Source organism: Cetorhinus maximus, chromosome 11 (assembly GCF_964194155.1).
Source record: "Cetorhinus maximus chromosome 11, sCetMax3.hap1.1, whole genome shotgun sequence".
In the NCBI taxonomy this organism is placed as follows: domain Eukaryota; kingdom Metazoa; phylum Chordata; class Chondrichthyes; order Lamniformes; family Cetorhinidae; genus Cetorhinus; species Cetorhinus maximus.
Genome location: NC_135889.1, coordinates 31965082 through 31981426, shown reverse-complemented (window position 1 = coordinate 31981426; position 16345 = coordinate 31965082). Strand labels below are relative to the sequence as shown.

Here is a 16345-nt window from a genome sequence, read left to right as displayed (position 1 = left end):
ATCTACATCCCAGAGTACTTAAGGAAGTGGTCCTGGAAATAGTGGATGTCGGTGGTCATCTTCTGAGATTCTATAGACTCTGGAACAGTTCCTACAGATTGGAGGGTAGCTAATGTAACCCCACTATTTAAAAAGGGAGGTAGAGAGAAAACAGGGAATTATAGACCAATCAGCCTGACGTCGGTAGTGGGGAAAATTCTAGAGTCCATTATTAAAGATTTAATAGCTGAGCCCTTGGAAAACAGTGGCAGAATCGGACAGAGCCAGCATGGATTTACGAAAGGGAAATCATGCTTGATAAATCTACTGGAATTTTTCGAGAATGTAACTAGTAGAGTTGATGAGGGGGAGCCAGTGGATGTGGTTTGTTTGGACTTTCAGAAGGTTTTCGACAAAGTCCCACATAAGAGATTAGCATGTAAAATTAAAGCACAAGGGATTGGGGGTAATGTATTGAGATGGATAGAAAACTGGTTGGCAGACAGGAAACAAAGAGTAGAAATAAACGGGTCTTTTTCCGAATGGCAGGCACTGACTAGTGGGGTACAGCAGGGATCGGTGCTGGGACCCCAGCTATTCACAATATATATTAATGATTTAGATGAGGGAGCTAAATGTAATATCTCCAAATTTGCAGATGACACAAAGCTGGGTGGGAGGATGAGCTGTGAGGAGGATGCAGTGATGCTTCAGGGTGATTTGGACAAGCTGAGTGAGTGGGCAAATGCACGGCAGATGCAATGTAATGTGGATAAATGTGAGGTTAACCACTTTGGTAGCAAAAACAGGAAGGCAGATTATTATCTGAATGGCTATAAATTGAGAGAGGGGAATTTGCAATGAGATCTGGGTGTCCTCGTACACCGGTCGCTGAAGGTAAGTATGCAGGTGCAGCAGTCGGTAAAGATGGCAAATGGTATGTTGGCCTTCATAGTCAGAGGATTCGAGTACAGGAACAGGGATGTCTTGCTGCAATTATATAGGGCCTTGGTGAGACCACACCTGGAATATTGTGTGCAGTTTTGGTCTCCTTATCTGAGGAAGGATGTACTTGCTATAGAGGGAGTGCAGTGAAGGTTTACTAGACTGATTCCTGGGATGGCGGGACTGACATATGAGGAGAGCTTGAGTCGGTTAGGATTATATTCACTGGAGTTCAGAAGAATGAGGGGGGGGATCTCATAGAAATCTATAAAATTCTAACAGGACTAGACAGGGTAGATGCAGCAAGGATGTTCCCGATGGTGAGGGAGTCCAGAACCAGGGGTCACAGTCTGAGGATAACGGGGTAGACCATTTAGGAGTGAGATGAGGAGAAATTTTTTCACCCAGAGAGTGGTGAGCCTGTGGAATTCCCTACCGCAGAAAGTAGTTGAGGCCAAAACATTGTATGTTTTCAAGAAGGATTTAGATATAGCTCTTGGGGCGAAAGGAATCGAAGGATATGGGGAGAAAGCGGGAGCAAGCTATTGAGATGGATGTTCAGCCATGATCATAATGAATGGCGGAGCTGGCTGGAAGGGCCGAATGGCCTACTCCTGCTCCTGTTTTCTATGCTTCTATGAATTTCCGGGCGCCACATTTAAATGCCAGTCCAACACACAATCTCACTCTTTCCAGCCCACCTGTCTTCAGAACATGTGCAGAGATGTCTGGCAGCCACAAGAAGAAGACCGAAAGCCTCAAGAAGAAGGCAGCACCCCACTTCACCTACCAGGCCCCCCAGGCCTTGATCAGAGGAGTGCGGGCACACAGGTATGTCCTGTATCCCAGGGATAGCTGCAGGAAGTGCAGCAGCCTCACGTCTCCGGCCTGGGAGTCCGGAGCAGGTCAGCACGGCTGGCACCCACGCCTGAAATGCCATCCAGTGCAGGGACAGGATGAACGATCTCATCCACTCCACCAGGGTAAGTCATCCTCTAACTCCCTCCAGTACCAAACTCTCAGCATGGCATCATGCACTCAAACAGCTAGTCTCTTCAGGGATTTGATGCACCCATTAGTGGGGGACACATATTCTCTCATTATCTCACCGAGACTTTCACATCACCACCATCCCATCTGTCATGTTGCTCACACTTCATCCGCTGGCCCTTCTGGGGAGGGCTCACCACATACAGAGAACACCCATCTCATCCAACCTCTGTTCCGTCCCTTCCCATCACATGCCTTTCTTTCTTCGTCATACAGGCCAAGCTAGCACACAACAGGCGCGAAAGATTGCAGATCGGGGGAGGGACGGTGACATCATTTCCCACACTGAGTTTGAGGAGGCTGCAACCAAGCTGGCTGGGGGGGACAGGGTTCGATCCTGTGGGGAAGGGGGGAATCGGCCTCTCCCAGAAACCCAGTGTGGATCACAGCTCCATCACCTCATCAAATCCGGACATTCACAGTGAGTCACGTGCAGTCTTATATAATTCATGCTCATTCACTGAAACTCTGTTTTCTATCTTCTAGGCACCAGCAGTTCGAGGCCCACAAGGTAGTCAATCACCAGGGTGAGCCCTCAGGCCAAATCTGGAGAACCATCACGGCACTCACATGCACCCTCCATCAGCTCAGAGACACACACATCGGTGAGGCACAGATGTAGATTGGGCTTGGGCTCACTTTCTGGGGAACACCTCACTGACACATCCCCCTAATAGTCGGAGGCAGCGACAGCCCAGGTCTCCGGCACTTGGAGGGCGGCTGGAGACCAGCCACCCGCTCAGTCTGAGTCAGATGATGAGCCTCTAGAAGCGGCCGCCAATTCAATGCTGGAGGTACAACGACAGGCGGCGACATCAGGCAGAGATTCAACAGTCACTCAGCAGATTAGAGCAAACGATGGAGGAGTCCATCCAGGTTCTGCCTGATGTCGTGGCTCAAACATGCAAGCACCTTGAGGTCTCCATGGGAAGGCTGGCAACCACCATGGAGACCTTGATCCACCAGGTCTTGCTGGATTTGCGCTTGGCCCTGCACCATCAGGATGTAGCCGACAGGGGGATGAGGCACCTTGACCTCCTTCCAGGTGCACCATCTCCTGCAGGAGTCAGGACAGGGCCCTCAGGCACCCACAGGGAGATGAGAATCAGCGGACACTCCGGGGGCCTCCTCTCAGGACACTCCAAGGATGTGCAGCTGCTCACAGCCCCTCTACCTGTGACCCCATCCACTCCAGCTTCTCAGGCCACCGAGGGCACTTCTGCCCCTGAGCAGTTGACCCTTATGAAGCCACGGCCACCAGAGGATGTCCACCAAGGTCATCACAGACATCAGGACGTAGCAGTCAGCAGGCTGCCTCCACCTCTCCTGCGAATGTCGGGGCTCCACCCAGGCGTAGCACTAGAGTTAGGAAGGTTAAGAAAATTTGATGTCACTTTTGAGTCACAGGTGTGCTATACATGTAAATACATTGCACCTTTGTGAATACATTTGATGGTTATATGAATGTTTTGGTCAACTGAAGGCATTGTGAATTTGTACTTTGGAATCCTCTTATTTTGAGGTTTAGCCTTCCTCCCACTCAGTGATAATGTCCCACTGTGAGATTCACATTCCTATGATGTCAACCTCAGTTGAACTAGTCTCCGCACCCTTGTGTGATGTCAGGGAGATGTGTTTAAATCTTTATTTGAAGTGTGTGATGTAAGCATTTCTAACCTTTCTTCCTCAAGGAGCACCATTGAGTGAGGGCAGCTCATCAGCATTGATATTCTAGCAGCATTTGTGTCTCCTAAGTGGTAGTGGCAGAAGAAAAGTCATGCATGGGAGGAGGAGATCCCCAGGCATGTCCACATCTCAGTTGCAGCAGTGTTTGTATCATTAGATGACGACGAAGGCTTCAACTCTTTTCTCACATTGCTTTTGTTCCTCAGTGGACTCTCAGTTCCCAGGGTGCGATCACTCACAGGGCCCCACGGACTAAAGCTAAGATTCGTGGCTTGGTGATTCATGAGGCCAGAATGCACAAGTGTGAATGCAGGACACGTTCTCGCTGCAAGTGGGTGGACATCCCCTGAGATGAAAGAAAATGGCATTGAGGGCTAGGAGAGATGTGGCCATATTCCCTCACTTCACTTTACTCTTCCTGGAACCTGTCAGCAATTAACATATCACAGGCACATCTCCCACGCCTTCCTTCCTCCATGGCATGATCGTGCTCATACTGACGCTCAGCAGCCTTCTGAGGTTCCTGAGCCTCCAGATCTTCATCCTCCGATGAGCCCTCATCCTCCTCCAGGTCATCTTTTGGCAGGGAGTCACCTCTTTGCATAGCCAGATTGTGAAGAGCGCAACTCACTGTAGTGATGCAGGAAACCCTGTCGGGAGTGTATTGGAGCGAGCCACCTGAGTGGTCCAAGCATCTGAAACGCATCTTCAGAATTCCTATGGTCTGCTCTATAAGGGAGCGTGTAGAGCTGTGAGCAGCGTTGTACCTCTCCTCAGAATGACTCTGAGGACGACACTCTGATGTCATCAGCCAACATTTCGTTGGGTACCCCTTATCCCCAAGCAGCCATCCTTGCAGATGTAATAGCCCCTCGAAAATCTCAGGCACCTGGGAGTGACTCAGGATGTAGGAGTCATGGCAACTCCCAGGATACCGTGCACAAATGTGCAGTATGTGCTTCCGGTGATCACACACCAGTTGTACATTGATGGAATGATAGCCCATGTGATTTATAAACATTAGGTCCTGCTGCCATAGAGCCCGTATAGCCACATGGGTACAGTCTATTGCACTTTGCACTCTTGGGAAGTCTGAGATGGCGGTGAAGCCGGTGAATCTTGCAGCCTGGCTATTGCCGTCCAGAGCAAACCTGACAGAGTGATGGGCCTTCCTGTAAAAGGCATCTGTGACCTCCTTTATGCATCGATGTGTTGCAGACTGAGAGATGCCACACAGGTCACCTGTTGAACCCTGGAAAGACCCAGAGGCAAAGAAATTGAGCACTGCAGTCACCTTCAAAGCCACTGGTAGGGGATACCCTCCAACTCCAAGTGGCATCAGGCCTTCACGAAGAATGTGGCCTATGTGATGTACCAGAGCTCGGGATAAGTGCAGATGTGCGTGGCATTGCTTCTTGCTCATTTGTAAACAGGAGACTCTTCTATGATAAACCCTGGGTCTGGCGATTCGCCTCCAATGTCTGGGTCTCTCCTCCTGACCCTCTTGATCATGCTCTGGCTCTGCTTGACCATGTCCCTCAGGTGCGACTTATTGCTAGCTGCTCGCGGAGTTGCCTCTCCCTCCTTCGCCTCCTCCATTACATTAGGACCCTGACAAAGGCAGCATTGAGCCCTGGATCCATATGTGCTTTTGCCTTCTCTCTGAAAGGAAACATTGAAGACATTAATGATTCAAGGGGCAAGAAAGCGAAGCTCAGAAGATGACACGTATGGAAACTGTAAGAGTCTATAGATTTTCCTGCCCTACTTGCTGGTGGCTGATGCCTCCTTGTCCCTGAGGTACTAGCACACACATTGAGGTGACCAAGTTGGCATTGCAGATGTAACATCTTGAGCCCTGTGTGGGATGCTAAAGTTTAAGTGAGATGAGTGACCCAACCTAGCTCTGTGCTCGAATCTCTGATGTGGCATATTAATGACCAATCAGTTGCTTATGGTCATTGAGTGGATGCCCTTTGGCCTGTTAGAAATGTTACATCTGGTGAACACATGTCGGGCCTTCATTGATGGAATGCCATATATGATACAGCTGTGTCTCCCTCACTATTGCCTGCATTCCTAAATTCTCCATTCCTATGTGTTACTCTTGAGATGAAGCGACTGTGATGTGAAGCCACTGAGTTCTGAGTAGCCCTTTAACTGTGCTGATGAAGACATTGGCTTTAAGTGGCTTTCATTGCAAGGAGGTCTTCCTCCTTTCTTTCTAATCAGACTCCTGTTTACTTTTGTGGCAACAAGAAGTTAGAGGGCAACCCCAGAAAGGCCCACTCATGTTCACCCTTCCCCCTCATAGGTCCTCCAAAGCCTTCCGTCCCCTTTGCTCCCTTGTGTTCACCCTTCCCCCTGACTGCCATTTCACAGCCTTGTCAGGAAGAGATATTAATGTATATAATGTTACTGGAAAGTATTTTTTTTAAATATAGGTTTAATCTGTGGGTATGTCTGTGTGTGTCTTAACTGGATTAAAGCCAGCTAGTCTTGGTGCTTTGATGTATAGTAGGTTTGAGATGTAAACAGTAAGGTAGAGTGCATTTGCATTTAGTTGAGTAGAGCATTCAAGAGTTGGAGTGAAATCTTTCACCTAGCTAGGAGACACCAAGCAATGTTTACATTACTAATAAAGTTGGTACTATGAAAGGGCCTGTCGATACAAGGAGAATTTACATTCAAAGAGGAGTGCTGGGTATAACAGAAGGGAGTTGTGTGTGCAGAGCAGAGGCATGTTACATCAAAGCCTGTAAGGCTACAACTGTCTGCAAAGGAACCAAATTTAAAGGAACCTCATTTTGAATTTGTAAGGTAAAAATGCTTTGTCAGGTGTCTGCTTAAAGTCTATTGGTTATTGCTGCCTTGTTAAAAAGTTATGATACTAGCAATTTGTAGCCATGTGTATGTGTTTAATTTGTTGTAACTTAATAAATGTTTCATTTTGTTTGACATAAAAACCTCTTGATAACTGGTAGTCTTATTCCTGAATATAGAGCTGCAACTCAAAACATATCAATTGAAAATATAGGTTATGACAGTTGTTTAAAGCTTCCCTCTGGGATTTTAAATAACTCAGCCTTTACAAACTGCTGTGTCACAAGAAGCCTTCCTTCCCCATTGCCCACCATGTGTTCGTCATCCCCACCCTTTCCTCACAGCGCACCCCTGGTTGAAGTGCTAGTTTCTGAAAGTGGATTTCTGTCTGATTACTGAGGCACAGTGGTGTCCTTGTGGACAATGGTCTGAGTCACTGGGAGTAGAAGACTCCTGCACTCCCCAACCCCGACCTCAATAGAGGTCACTGTCTGAAAGTGGAGCCTTGCATGAGTACCACAGCACAGTGATGTTCTTCAGGACAATGTAGGCAAAGAGCAGGAACAGCCCCAGCAGTGTGACATTCATCTCAACAAGACTGGTGCAGTGCTATGGCAGGTAGGCTATGTATGTTGCACTCGCCTCAAAGTTACAACTGACTTGTGCGTGCCACCCCTTTCAAATAGTTTTGAAGCCGATGTAATTTCCCACTGTTGTGGCGTAAGATTGGAAGGCGTGACAAGATTTCAGAGAGCAGCTGTTTTAATGAGCATTCATGAGACGTTAATGAATGCAAATGGTATTCATGCCAATAGTCGACAGGATAATCAGCCCGCCATAAACCTGCTATCAGGAGAATTACAAACTTTTTACGCCGGCAGATTTCCAGTTTTTTGCCTGCCACTGGATTTTCTGCTCCCACCAGCCATGGGACCCATCGCGAGCGGGATGGGAAAATTCCGCCTGATGTTTCTGCTTTAGAGAGCTTGAAGCTGTGAAGAAGTTTAGAGAGCAAAACCTTTGCTTCACTGGAGAAAAGAAAATTGAGAGGCAGCACAATCCAGGTTTTCTTAACACTGCCAAACTCCAACAGTAGAGAATTAATCCATTTCCTTCACTTAGATTGTGACTTGTGAAGTAGAAAGAAAATGAGTATAAGATTAACAAGTCACACACAAGCCTTCATATTAGAAGGAACCTTTATTTTCCACAGAGTAGCTGATATATGAAATAAGAATCCATTAAATAACCAATGATACCTGAAATAATCCCTTCAATAAAGAACTGGATAAATTTCAGCATAGAATCATAGAATGGCTACAGCACAGAAGGAGGCCATTCGGACCATTGTGCCTATGCTCATTCTCTGCAAGAGCAATTCACCAAGTGCCAAGCCCCTCCATTTCCCCTAACCCTGCTAATTTTTCCTTTTTAGATAATGATCCAATTCCCTATTGAAAAACACAATTGAACCTGCCTCCAACACTCCCTCAGGCAATGAATTCCAGATCCACACACTGCGTGAAAAAGATTTTACTCATGTCGCCATTGCTTCTTTTGCCAATTACCTTATATCTGTGCCCCCTGGTTCTCAATCCATCAATCAATGAGGGCAGTTTCTCCCTATCTACTCTGTCCTGTGCCCTCATGATTTTAAACACCTCTATAAAATCTCCACTGAACCTTCTCCAAGGAAAGTCCTAGCTTCTCCAATCTATCTTTATAACTGAAGTTCCCCATCCCTAGAACCATTCTCATGAATCTTTTCTGCACCCTCTTATGTAAGTCAGTCTACATTTCTGAAGAAGAGTCATGCAGACTCAAAATATTAACTCTGTTTCTCTCTCCACAGATGCAGCCAGATCTGTTGAGATTTTCTAAAGTTTTCTGTTTTTATTTCAGATTCCCAGCATCCTCAGTATTTTGCTTTGATTATTAAGTACAACCAGCCTATCCAATACCTCCTCCTTACCAATTTTAAACCAATAAAGTGTCTGAACTACCTTCTCTTTCACCATGACCTGGGCAGCACATTCTCCCTTCGTAAAGACAGATGCAAAGTATTGATTTAGTACCTCAGTCATGCCCCTGCCTCCATGTGTAAATCCTCTCTTTGATCCCTAATCGCCCTCACCCCTCCTTTTACCAACCTTCGACTATTTGCTTTTTCATTTCCCCTGTGAACCTTTTATATTGAGCCTGGTTCTCAGTTGTATTATCCACCTGACATCTATCACATGCACCATTTCCGTGCTGCATATATCTATCTTTTTTATCATCCAGGGAGCTCCAGATTTGTTTGCCCTATCTTTCCCCTCATGGAAATATAACTTGACTGTATCTAAGCTATCTCTTCTTTAAGGGCAGTCCATTTATTTGTTACAGTTTTCCTGACAATCTTTGCTTCCAGTTTATCTGGGACAGATCCATTCTTACCCCGTTGAAATTGGCTCTCCCAAATTAATTATTCTATCGCTGGATTTCCTTAGCCCTTTTCCATAGCCAACCTAAACCTTATAATACAATGATTATTGTCCCTAAATGTTCCCCTACTTAATCCACTTGTCCCAACTCATTCTGAAGAACCAGGGCCAACAAATGCCTCCTTCTTTGTTGGACTGGAAACATATTGCTATAGAAAATTCTTCTGTATACACTCTCAGAGTTCTTGCCCCATTTTGCTCTTTACACAACTAGTATCTCAGTCTATATTTGGATAATTAAAGTCCCCCGTTATAACTACTCTATAATTCTTGCACTTCTCTGTAAGTTCCTTGCAAATTTATTCCTCTACAAATTTCCCTCCCACTAGTTGGTTGCCTGTAGACTACTCCAAGCAATGTAATTGTACCTTTTCTGTTTCTAAGCTCCTGCCAAATAGATTCTGTCCTTGAACTTTCTGGGACATACTCTCTTTCCAGCACTTCAATGTTCTCTTTAATCAATATTGCCACCCCTCCTTCTTTCCTTTCTTTCCCTACTTTTCCTGAACCTTATATCCAGGAATATTTAATACCCAGCCCTGCCCTTCCTTGTACCAGGTCTCCGTTTTCACCACATCATATTTCCACATGGCTATCTGCATCTGAAGCTCACCAACCTTATTTACCACACTCTGCACATTCACATAGATGCACAGTGACCCTAATTTAGACTTAATTACTTTCCCTCTTGTTCTGATCTCCCACACCTTAATATTTCCTATTATACAGCCAACTGTCTTTTCCAATTCTCTGAGCAGTTTGTTATCCCTCTCTAATATTACCTCCTGGTTCCTATACCCCTGCTGAGTTAGTTTAAACCCTCCCCAATAGGAGTAGCAAGTTGCCCCACAAGGAAATTTGGTCCTGCCTCTGTTTAGGTGCAACCCATCCAGCCTGTACAGGCTCAATTGCCCTCAGAACTGGCCGCAATGCCCCAGGAATCTAAAGACCTCCCTCCTGCACTATCTCTCCAGTCACACACTCATCTGCTCTAACCTCCTATTTCTATGCTCACTTATGCATAGTACCAGGAGTAATCAGGAGATTACTACTTTTGAGGTCCAACTTGCTAATTTCCGACATAGCTCCCTAAATTCTAAAAACAGGAGCTCATCCCTCTTCCTACCTGTGTTGTTGGTACCGATGTGGACCACAATCTCTGGCGGTCCACCCTCCCCCTCTAAGGATGCTCTACAGCCATTCAGTGATACCAGCAAGGCAACACACCATCCTGAATTTGCATCTACGGCCGCAGAAACACCTGCCTGTTCCACCTAACTATCGAATCTCCCATCACTATTGTTCTTCCAGTCGTCTTAGCTTTCAGGGTTATGCAGAGATCCAGGCTGTGGAATGCTTTGTTGAATGTGATGCTTCCTGAGTTGCTAATACTGTTTCTGAATATGTAGCATAGCTGCGTAAGGAGTAACTAAACAGTTAGTATTCAATTACCACCTAAAGTCCCAAATTAGTCCAAATAAAATTCAATATTTTATTTTAATTGATTCAGAAATCAATTATTTTTTTATTGTTAATCACTTCTTATATGTAACAAATAGGTTGGATTCCAATAGAATTTAAAGCTCATGGAAAGGAATGAGCTCTATTAACTTGATGATATTTTCTTCATAAGTTATTTTAAAATAGCTTTTAGCTGCTGCTTTCATGACAAGCCATGGTAATTTGCGTAAAACATGATGGTGTAACCAGCTGCCTGAATGAATTACTGGTTTAAATAAAGGTCCCAATGCAGAATCTTAAATTGCTATGTGTTTTCTTATTATTAATTTGTGGTTAAACTGTATTCCTCCGTGATTATTGTAATCTCAAGATCATGAAACGCCTGTGGCGCAGAAGCACAAAAACACAACCCAAATAAACAAATCAGTTCTGCTGATATCAACTTTATTATGTTTCAGAATATTTCAGCATGACAAAATCTAGTTTTTAACAAGGAATTAGAAATCTCTCATGCGCCTGAAAGATCCGATAGTTGAGTTGTAGCCGCCCCAGTCACTGTATCTCCTGTATTCACCAGGTCTCAGGAAGTACTGTCGGCCTCTGTAGTTGGGATGTTCATAGAAGATCCAGTAACCGTCCATCACATTGCAGGAGTGAATGTCACGGTAACGGAAACGATCGTAGACAGATGGACAGTCATCCATGAATTCCATCATCTGTCCTCCAAAGTCAGGCCTCTCGTAAATCCTCATTCTGTAGTTTCCACCTCGGTACTGTAACATAAAACATATGACATTCATGATGTATGTTTGTTCATTCATGTATGTTTGTTATATGTATTGAAGAGGGTTCCAAAATTAGAGTTCTTTAGGACAAGGAACATGAAATATGTGTGATTACATCTATTACCAAATGTAGAAGTAAAAAAATTGATTCAGGAAAGGATTGCTGACCATTCACTAAATGTATCCAATTGCTGTGAAGCCATTAGAAACAATGCTGATAATTTTTTAAAAACTGAAGCACAAGACATTGGAGCATAATTTAGGTCATGACATGTTATTCTAACTGTGTACAGGTAATTAGTGAAATTACATTATTTTGCTGCTGGTAGTTCTTTGCTTTGGGAGAGAATGACACAAATTTAATCTTGGATCTAAAGTTTCTCAATAATGAAGAGAGATATACAAAACTGAACATCAAAGTGAGTTATGAGATAAGATATGATCCTTCAATGTGCTAACGAGTAGCTAGCTACTTCCTTTAAGTCTGTGGATATATTCATCAGATTGGCTCAGGGATCAGAGGAAACTGCTGAGCCTTAGACTTGAAGATAATCAGGTTTGGTCAAGTTCCCATCAGGATAAAGTCTATGGGGAGAATTTTCTCCCCGTTGGTGGGGGGGTGCTGTGTGGGAGCGGGCAGGGGCATGCGCACAGCCGATTGCCCCCGCGATCGGCTGGGCACCACCATTTTAAGTGGGCGGACGTGCCCAGAAGCGCTGAGCATTACCTGTGCGGGCGAGGGGGAGTTTCCTGCGTCAGGGCCTGCGCTCTTTCACGCATGCAAGCAAAAAAGTGCAGAAATCTCCCTGAGGCTCAGAGCTGCCTCAGGGAGATTAGTTTAAGTTTAAAAATTTTAATAAAGGGAAAAAAAAATGTTTAGGGCATGTTGCCTCATGTGAAACTGTCACATGAGCTGGGACATGCCTATAAATTATATTTAAAAATTTTTCAAACCTTTAAAAGCCTTCATGAAACCTCATCCCTCCCATGGATGAAACTCCATGAAAAATGTGAAGGCAGCCTGGGCTCTTCACCTGCCCGCCAACCTTAAATGTTGGATGGGAAGCTCAGTTTATTGTTTTAATTGATAGTTAACTGGCCTTAATAGGCCTTTGACAGTTTGGTGGGCGCGCAGCCAACTTGGGTGCGCACCCGCTGAATTGAAAATCTGAATGATGCGTGGTGACGTCGGAATGCATGCCCGATGTCACCATGCGTCATTTTACGCCTTGGCGCGTGGGCCCCGCCCCCACTCGCCAAGCCGAAGACTCTGCCCTATGTCTACTGGGTAAGAACCTAGCCTAATTATGATAGTCACCATGACTGAACAGCTTTCCAATACCCACACTCTCTGCCACCATTTCAATTATAGTTCTTTAAGCAAAATATTGTGAGCCTGTGGTCACCATTTAAATAAGATTCTGCCATTCTATTTTTCCTACCGAAGTGGATAACTGCACTTATTGACATTATATTGCATCTACCATGTATTTGCCCACTCACTCAACCTGTTTAAATCACCTTAAAGCCCCTTAACACCCTCCTCACCACTCAAATTCCTACCAAGTTTTGCGTCATCGGCAAACTTGAAAATATTACATTTGGTTCCCTTATCCAAATCATTGATAGATATTGTGAATAGCCGGGGCTCAAGCACTGACCCCTACAGTACCCCACTAGCCACGCCTGCCACACTGAAAAAGACCCATTTATTCCTACTCTCTGTTTCCTGTCTGCTAACCAATTCTCAATCCATTCTAATCTATTACCCGAATCCCATGTGCTTTAATTTCACACTGGTTCTCCCTTATCTATTCTGCTAGTTGCGTCCTCAAAAAACTCCAGTAAGTTTGTCAAACAAACTTTCATAAATCCATTTCATAAATCCATACTGACTTTGTCTTATCCTGTTGATATTTTCTAAGTGTCCTGTTATCATACCCCTTATAATAGGCTCTAGCATTTTCCCTACTACTGATATTGGGCTAACCAGTCTGTAATTCCCGGTTTTCTCCCTCCCTCCATTTTCTAATAGTGGGGTTACATTTGCTGCCCTCCAGTATGCTGGGACTATTCCAGAATCTACATAATTTTGGAAGATAACAACCAATGCATCCACTATTTCCATAGACACATCCTTTAGTACCCTGTGATGTAAATTATTGGGCCCTGGGGATTTATCAGCTTTCAATCCCTTTAATTTCTCCAGCACTATTGTCTCAGTAATACTAATTTCCTTCAATTCCTCCTTCTCACTAGACCCATGGTTCCCTAGTATTTCTGGAAAATTATTTGTGTCTTCCTCTGTGAAGACAGAACTAAAGTAGTTGTTTAATTGGTCTGCCATTTTCTTGTTCTCTATTTTAAGTTCTCCTGTTTTGGACTGTAAGGGACCTATATTTGTCTTCACTAATCTTTTTATTTTACATACTTGTAGAAGCTTTTACAGTCCACTTTTATGTTCCTTGCCAGTTTACTCTCATACTCTATTTTTCCCCACTTAATCAATCTCTTGACCCTCCTTTGCTGAATTCTAAACTGCTCTCAGTCCTCAGGCTTGCTCCTTTTTCTAGCAAGTTATATGATTCCTCTTTGGATCAAATACTATCCTTAATTTCTTTTGTTAGCCATGGTTGGGCCGCTTTTCCTGTTGTGTTTTTGCACCAGAAAGGAATTTATATCGGTTGCAATGCATACATTCATTCCTTAAATATTAGCCATTGCCTATCCACTGTCATGCCTTTTAATGAAGTTCCCCAATTTTTCTTAGCTAACTCACGCCTCATACCCTCGTAGTTTCCTTTGTTTAGATTTAAGACCCTAGTTCACTTTCCATCCTAATGAAGAATTTTATCATGTTATGGTCACTGTTTCCTAAAGGGGACAACAAGATTATTAATTAACCCCTTCTCGTTGCACAATACCAAATCTAGCACAGCCTGTTCCCTAATTGGTTCCTCAACACACTGTTCTAAAAAACCATATTGTACACACTCCAGGAATTCATCCCCCACAGTATTATTGCTAATTTGGTTTGCCCAGTCTATACGTGGATTAAAGTCACCCATGATTACTGTAACACCCTTGTTACATGCATCTCTAATTTCCTGTTTAATGTCTACCTTATCACTATTGTTTGGAGGCCTATAGACAACTCCCACTAATGTTTTCTGCTCCTTGTTGCTTCTCAGCTCCACCCAGACCGATTCTGCATCTAGATTTTCTGAACCAATATCCTCTCTCACTATCACACTGGTTTCATCCTTAACTAACAATGCCACACTGCCTCCATTTCCTTTTTGCCTGTCCATCCTAAATACCGAGTACCGTTGGATATTCAGTTCCCAACCTTGGTCACCCTGCAGCTATGTCTCTTTAATCGCAATCATATCATACCCATTTACATCTATTTGTGCTGTTAATTCACCTACCTTATTGCGAATGCTCCATGCATTCAGATACAGTGTCTTTAGACTTGTCTTTTTAACATTTTTACACATCCTTTTTTGTACTATAGCCCTATTTGCTTCCAGCCCTTGTTTCCTCTACCTTCCACTTTTGCTTTCACTTTTCTGTCTTTTATTCCGCTTTGTTTCCCTCTCTTGTGTCTCCCCATTGAGGTTTCCCTCTCCCTGCCATTCTAGTTTAAACCCTCACGCACAGCAGTAGCAAATACCCCTCGAGGATATTGGTCCCACTCCTGCTGGGGTGCAACCCGTCCAGCTTGTACAGGTCCCTTCTTCCCCAGAATCAACCCCAATGTCTCAGGATCTAAATTCTCCCTCCTACACCATCTCTCCAGCCACGCATTCATCTGGTTTCTTCTCCTATTCCTGATCTCGCTAGCATGTGGCACTCGGAGTAATCCTGAGATTACTACCTTTGAGGTGCTGCTTTTTAATTAATTTGCTAACTTCCTATATTCTGCTTTCAGGACCTCATCCCTATTTTTAGGTATGTTGTAGCATTTACACCTTACTTTTTCTGTGTACTTAATGCAAGTTTGCAACTAATTGGAAACATGCCAGTATAGTAGTGATGAGATTTTTAGCTCTATATTCCCAATTTTGGTTGTTTCTTGTTGTATTTCAGCCTTTTTTCTAACATTTTCAGCAACACAAAAGAGCAACTAAAATATGAATTTTTTACTAATAACAGGAAAAGGGAGTGTGAATAATAATCACTCATAAAAGACTCTAACATAATGAATGAAGGGGCTGGGAATAAATTGCATATAATAGCAGAAAATTATTGATTGGCTATAACATAAATCACATCAGAAAATTATTTGAAATTTATAATTAACATGTAATTATTACTTACGTGTGGGTAGGAGCGACATGACCTGATGCAGTCATTGAATCCCATCCAGCGCTGGTAGTCAGGATATTCTCCCCTGCTCAGAACATACTGGTATCCCATGTAATTGGGTTTCTCATACGCCACCCACCAGTCACTTTCAACACGGATGGAGTTACAACGGCTGAAGTAAGGAGACAGGTCAGCACAGTCACTACTGCACTCATAGTGCCGACCCTGGAAGTTCCTGTCCTCGTAAAAGATGATCTGTGGAGAATAAAATGACATAATATATCAATAATTTCCTAAATTTAATGTATTTTATACAATATTATTAGCAATGATTTTTTTAAAAATGAGAGTTAACCTTACCTTGCCCATTTTGAGCGTCACAGTCAGCTAGGCAACCACCTGGACATAGCACTGTTTGATACAACTCGATATTTATATGCTGGCCTGAAACGCCACTGTAGGGAATACTTTTGTTATTCTAATAGTTTCAACAGTGAATATCAGCAAAAAAACAAATTAGAAAAAAGCTATAGTCATTGCAGACAAAATCCCCTTATTCAGGTTTATAGATAGGGCACTGATTCTTTTCATTCTGCTTTGATGTTGTTTTAATTGGTCGTGAAAGAATTCAAATGGCAAGAATCCAGTTCTTTTCTGTTGAAACCGGTAAAGGTATTGTCACTTTGTTGATCTGCTCTTTAACTTTGTTTCCAAAAATAAATTGTTAATCTGTCTGTTCATGAACTTACATGAATGTAATTACCCAATAAATATTATCTTAATGTCATATCTATACATTCCTATAAGAGGTCTGATTGTTTT

At 43.6% G+C, this 16345-nt stretch overlaps 1 protein-coding gene across 1 annotated transcript; it reads right to left on the bottom strand.

Moving 5' to 3' along the window:
- Positions 1 to 10850: 10850 nt before the first annotated feature.
- LOC144686490 (gamma-crystallin S-1-like) lies at positions 10851 to 15930 on the bottom strand. Its single transcript, XM_078551764.1, has 3 exons — positions 15884 to 15930; positions 15536 to 15778; positions 10851 to 11200 (listed from the first exon to the last, which is right to left on the bottom strand). The coding sequence occupies exons 1-3, from the start codon at positions 15890 to 15892 to the stop codon at positions 10925 to 10927; spliced, it is 528 nt and encodes a 175-aa protein (XP_078407890.1). The 5' UTR covers positions 15893 to 15930; the 3' UTR covers positions 10851 to 10924.
- Between the last annotated feature and the right edge of the window lie 415 nt (positions 15931 to 16345).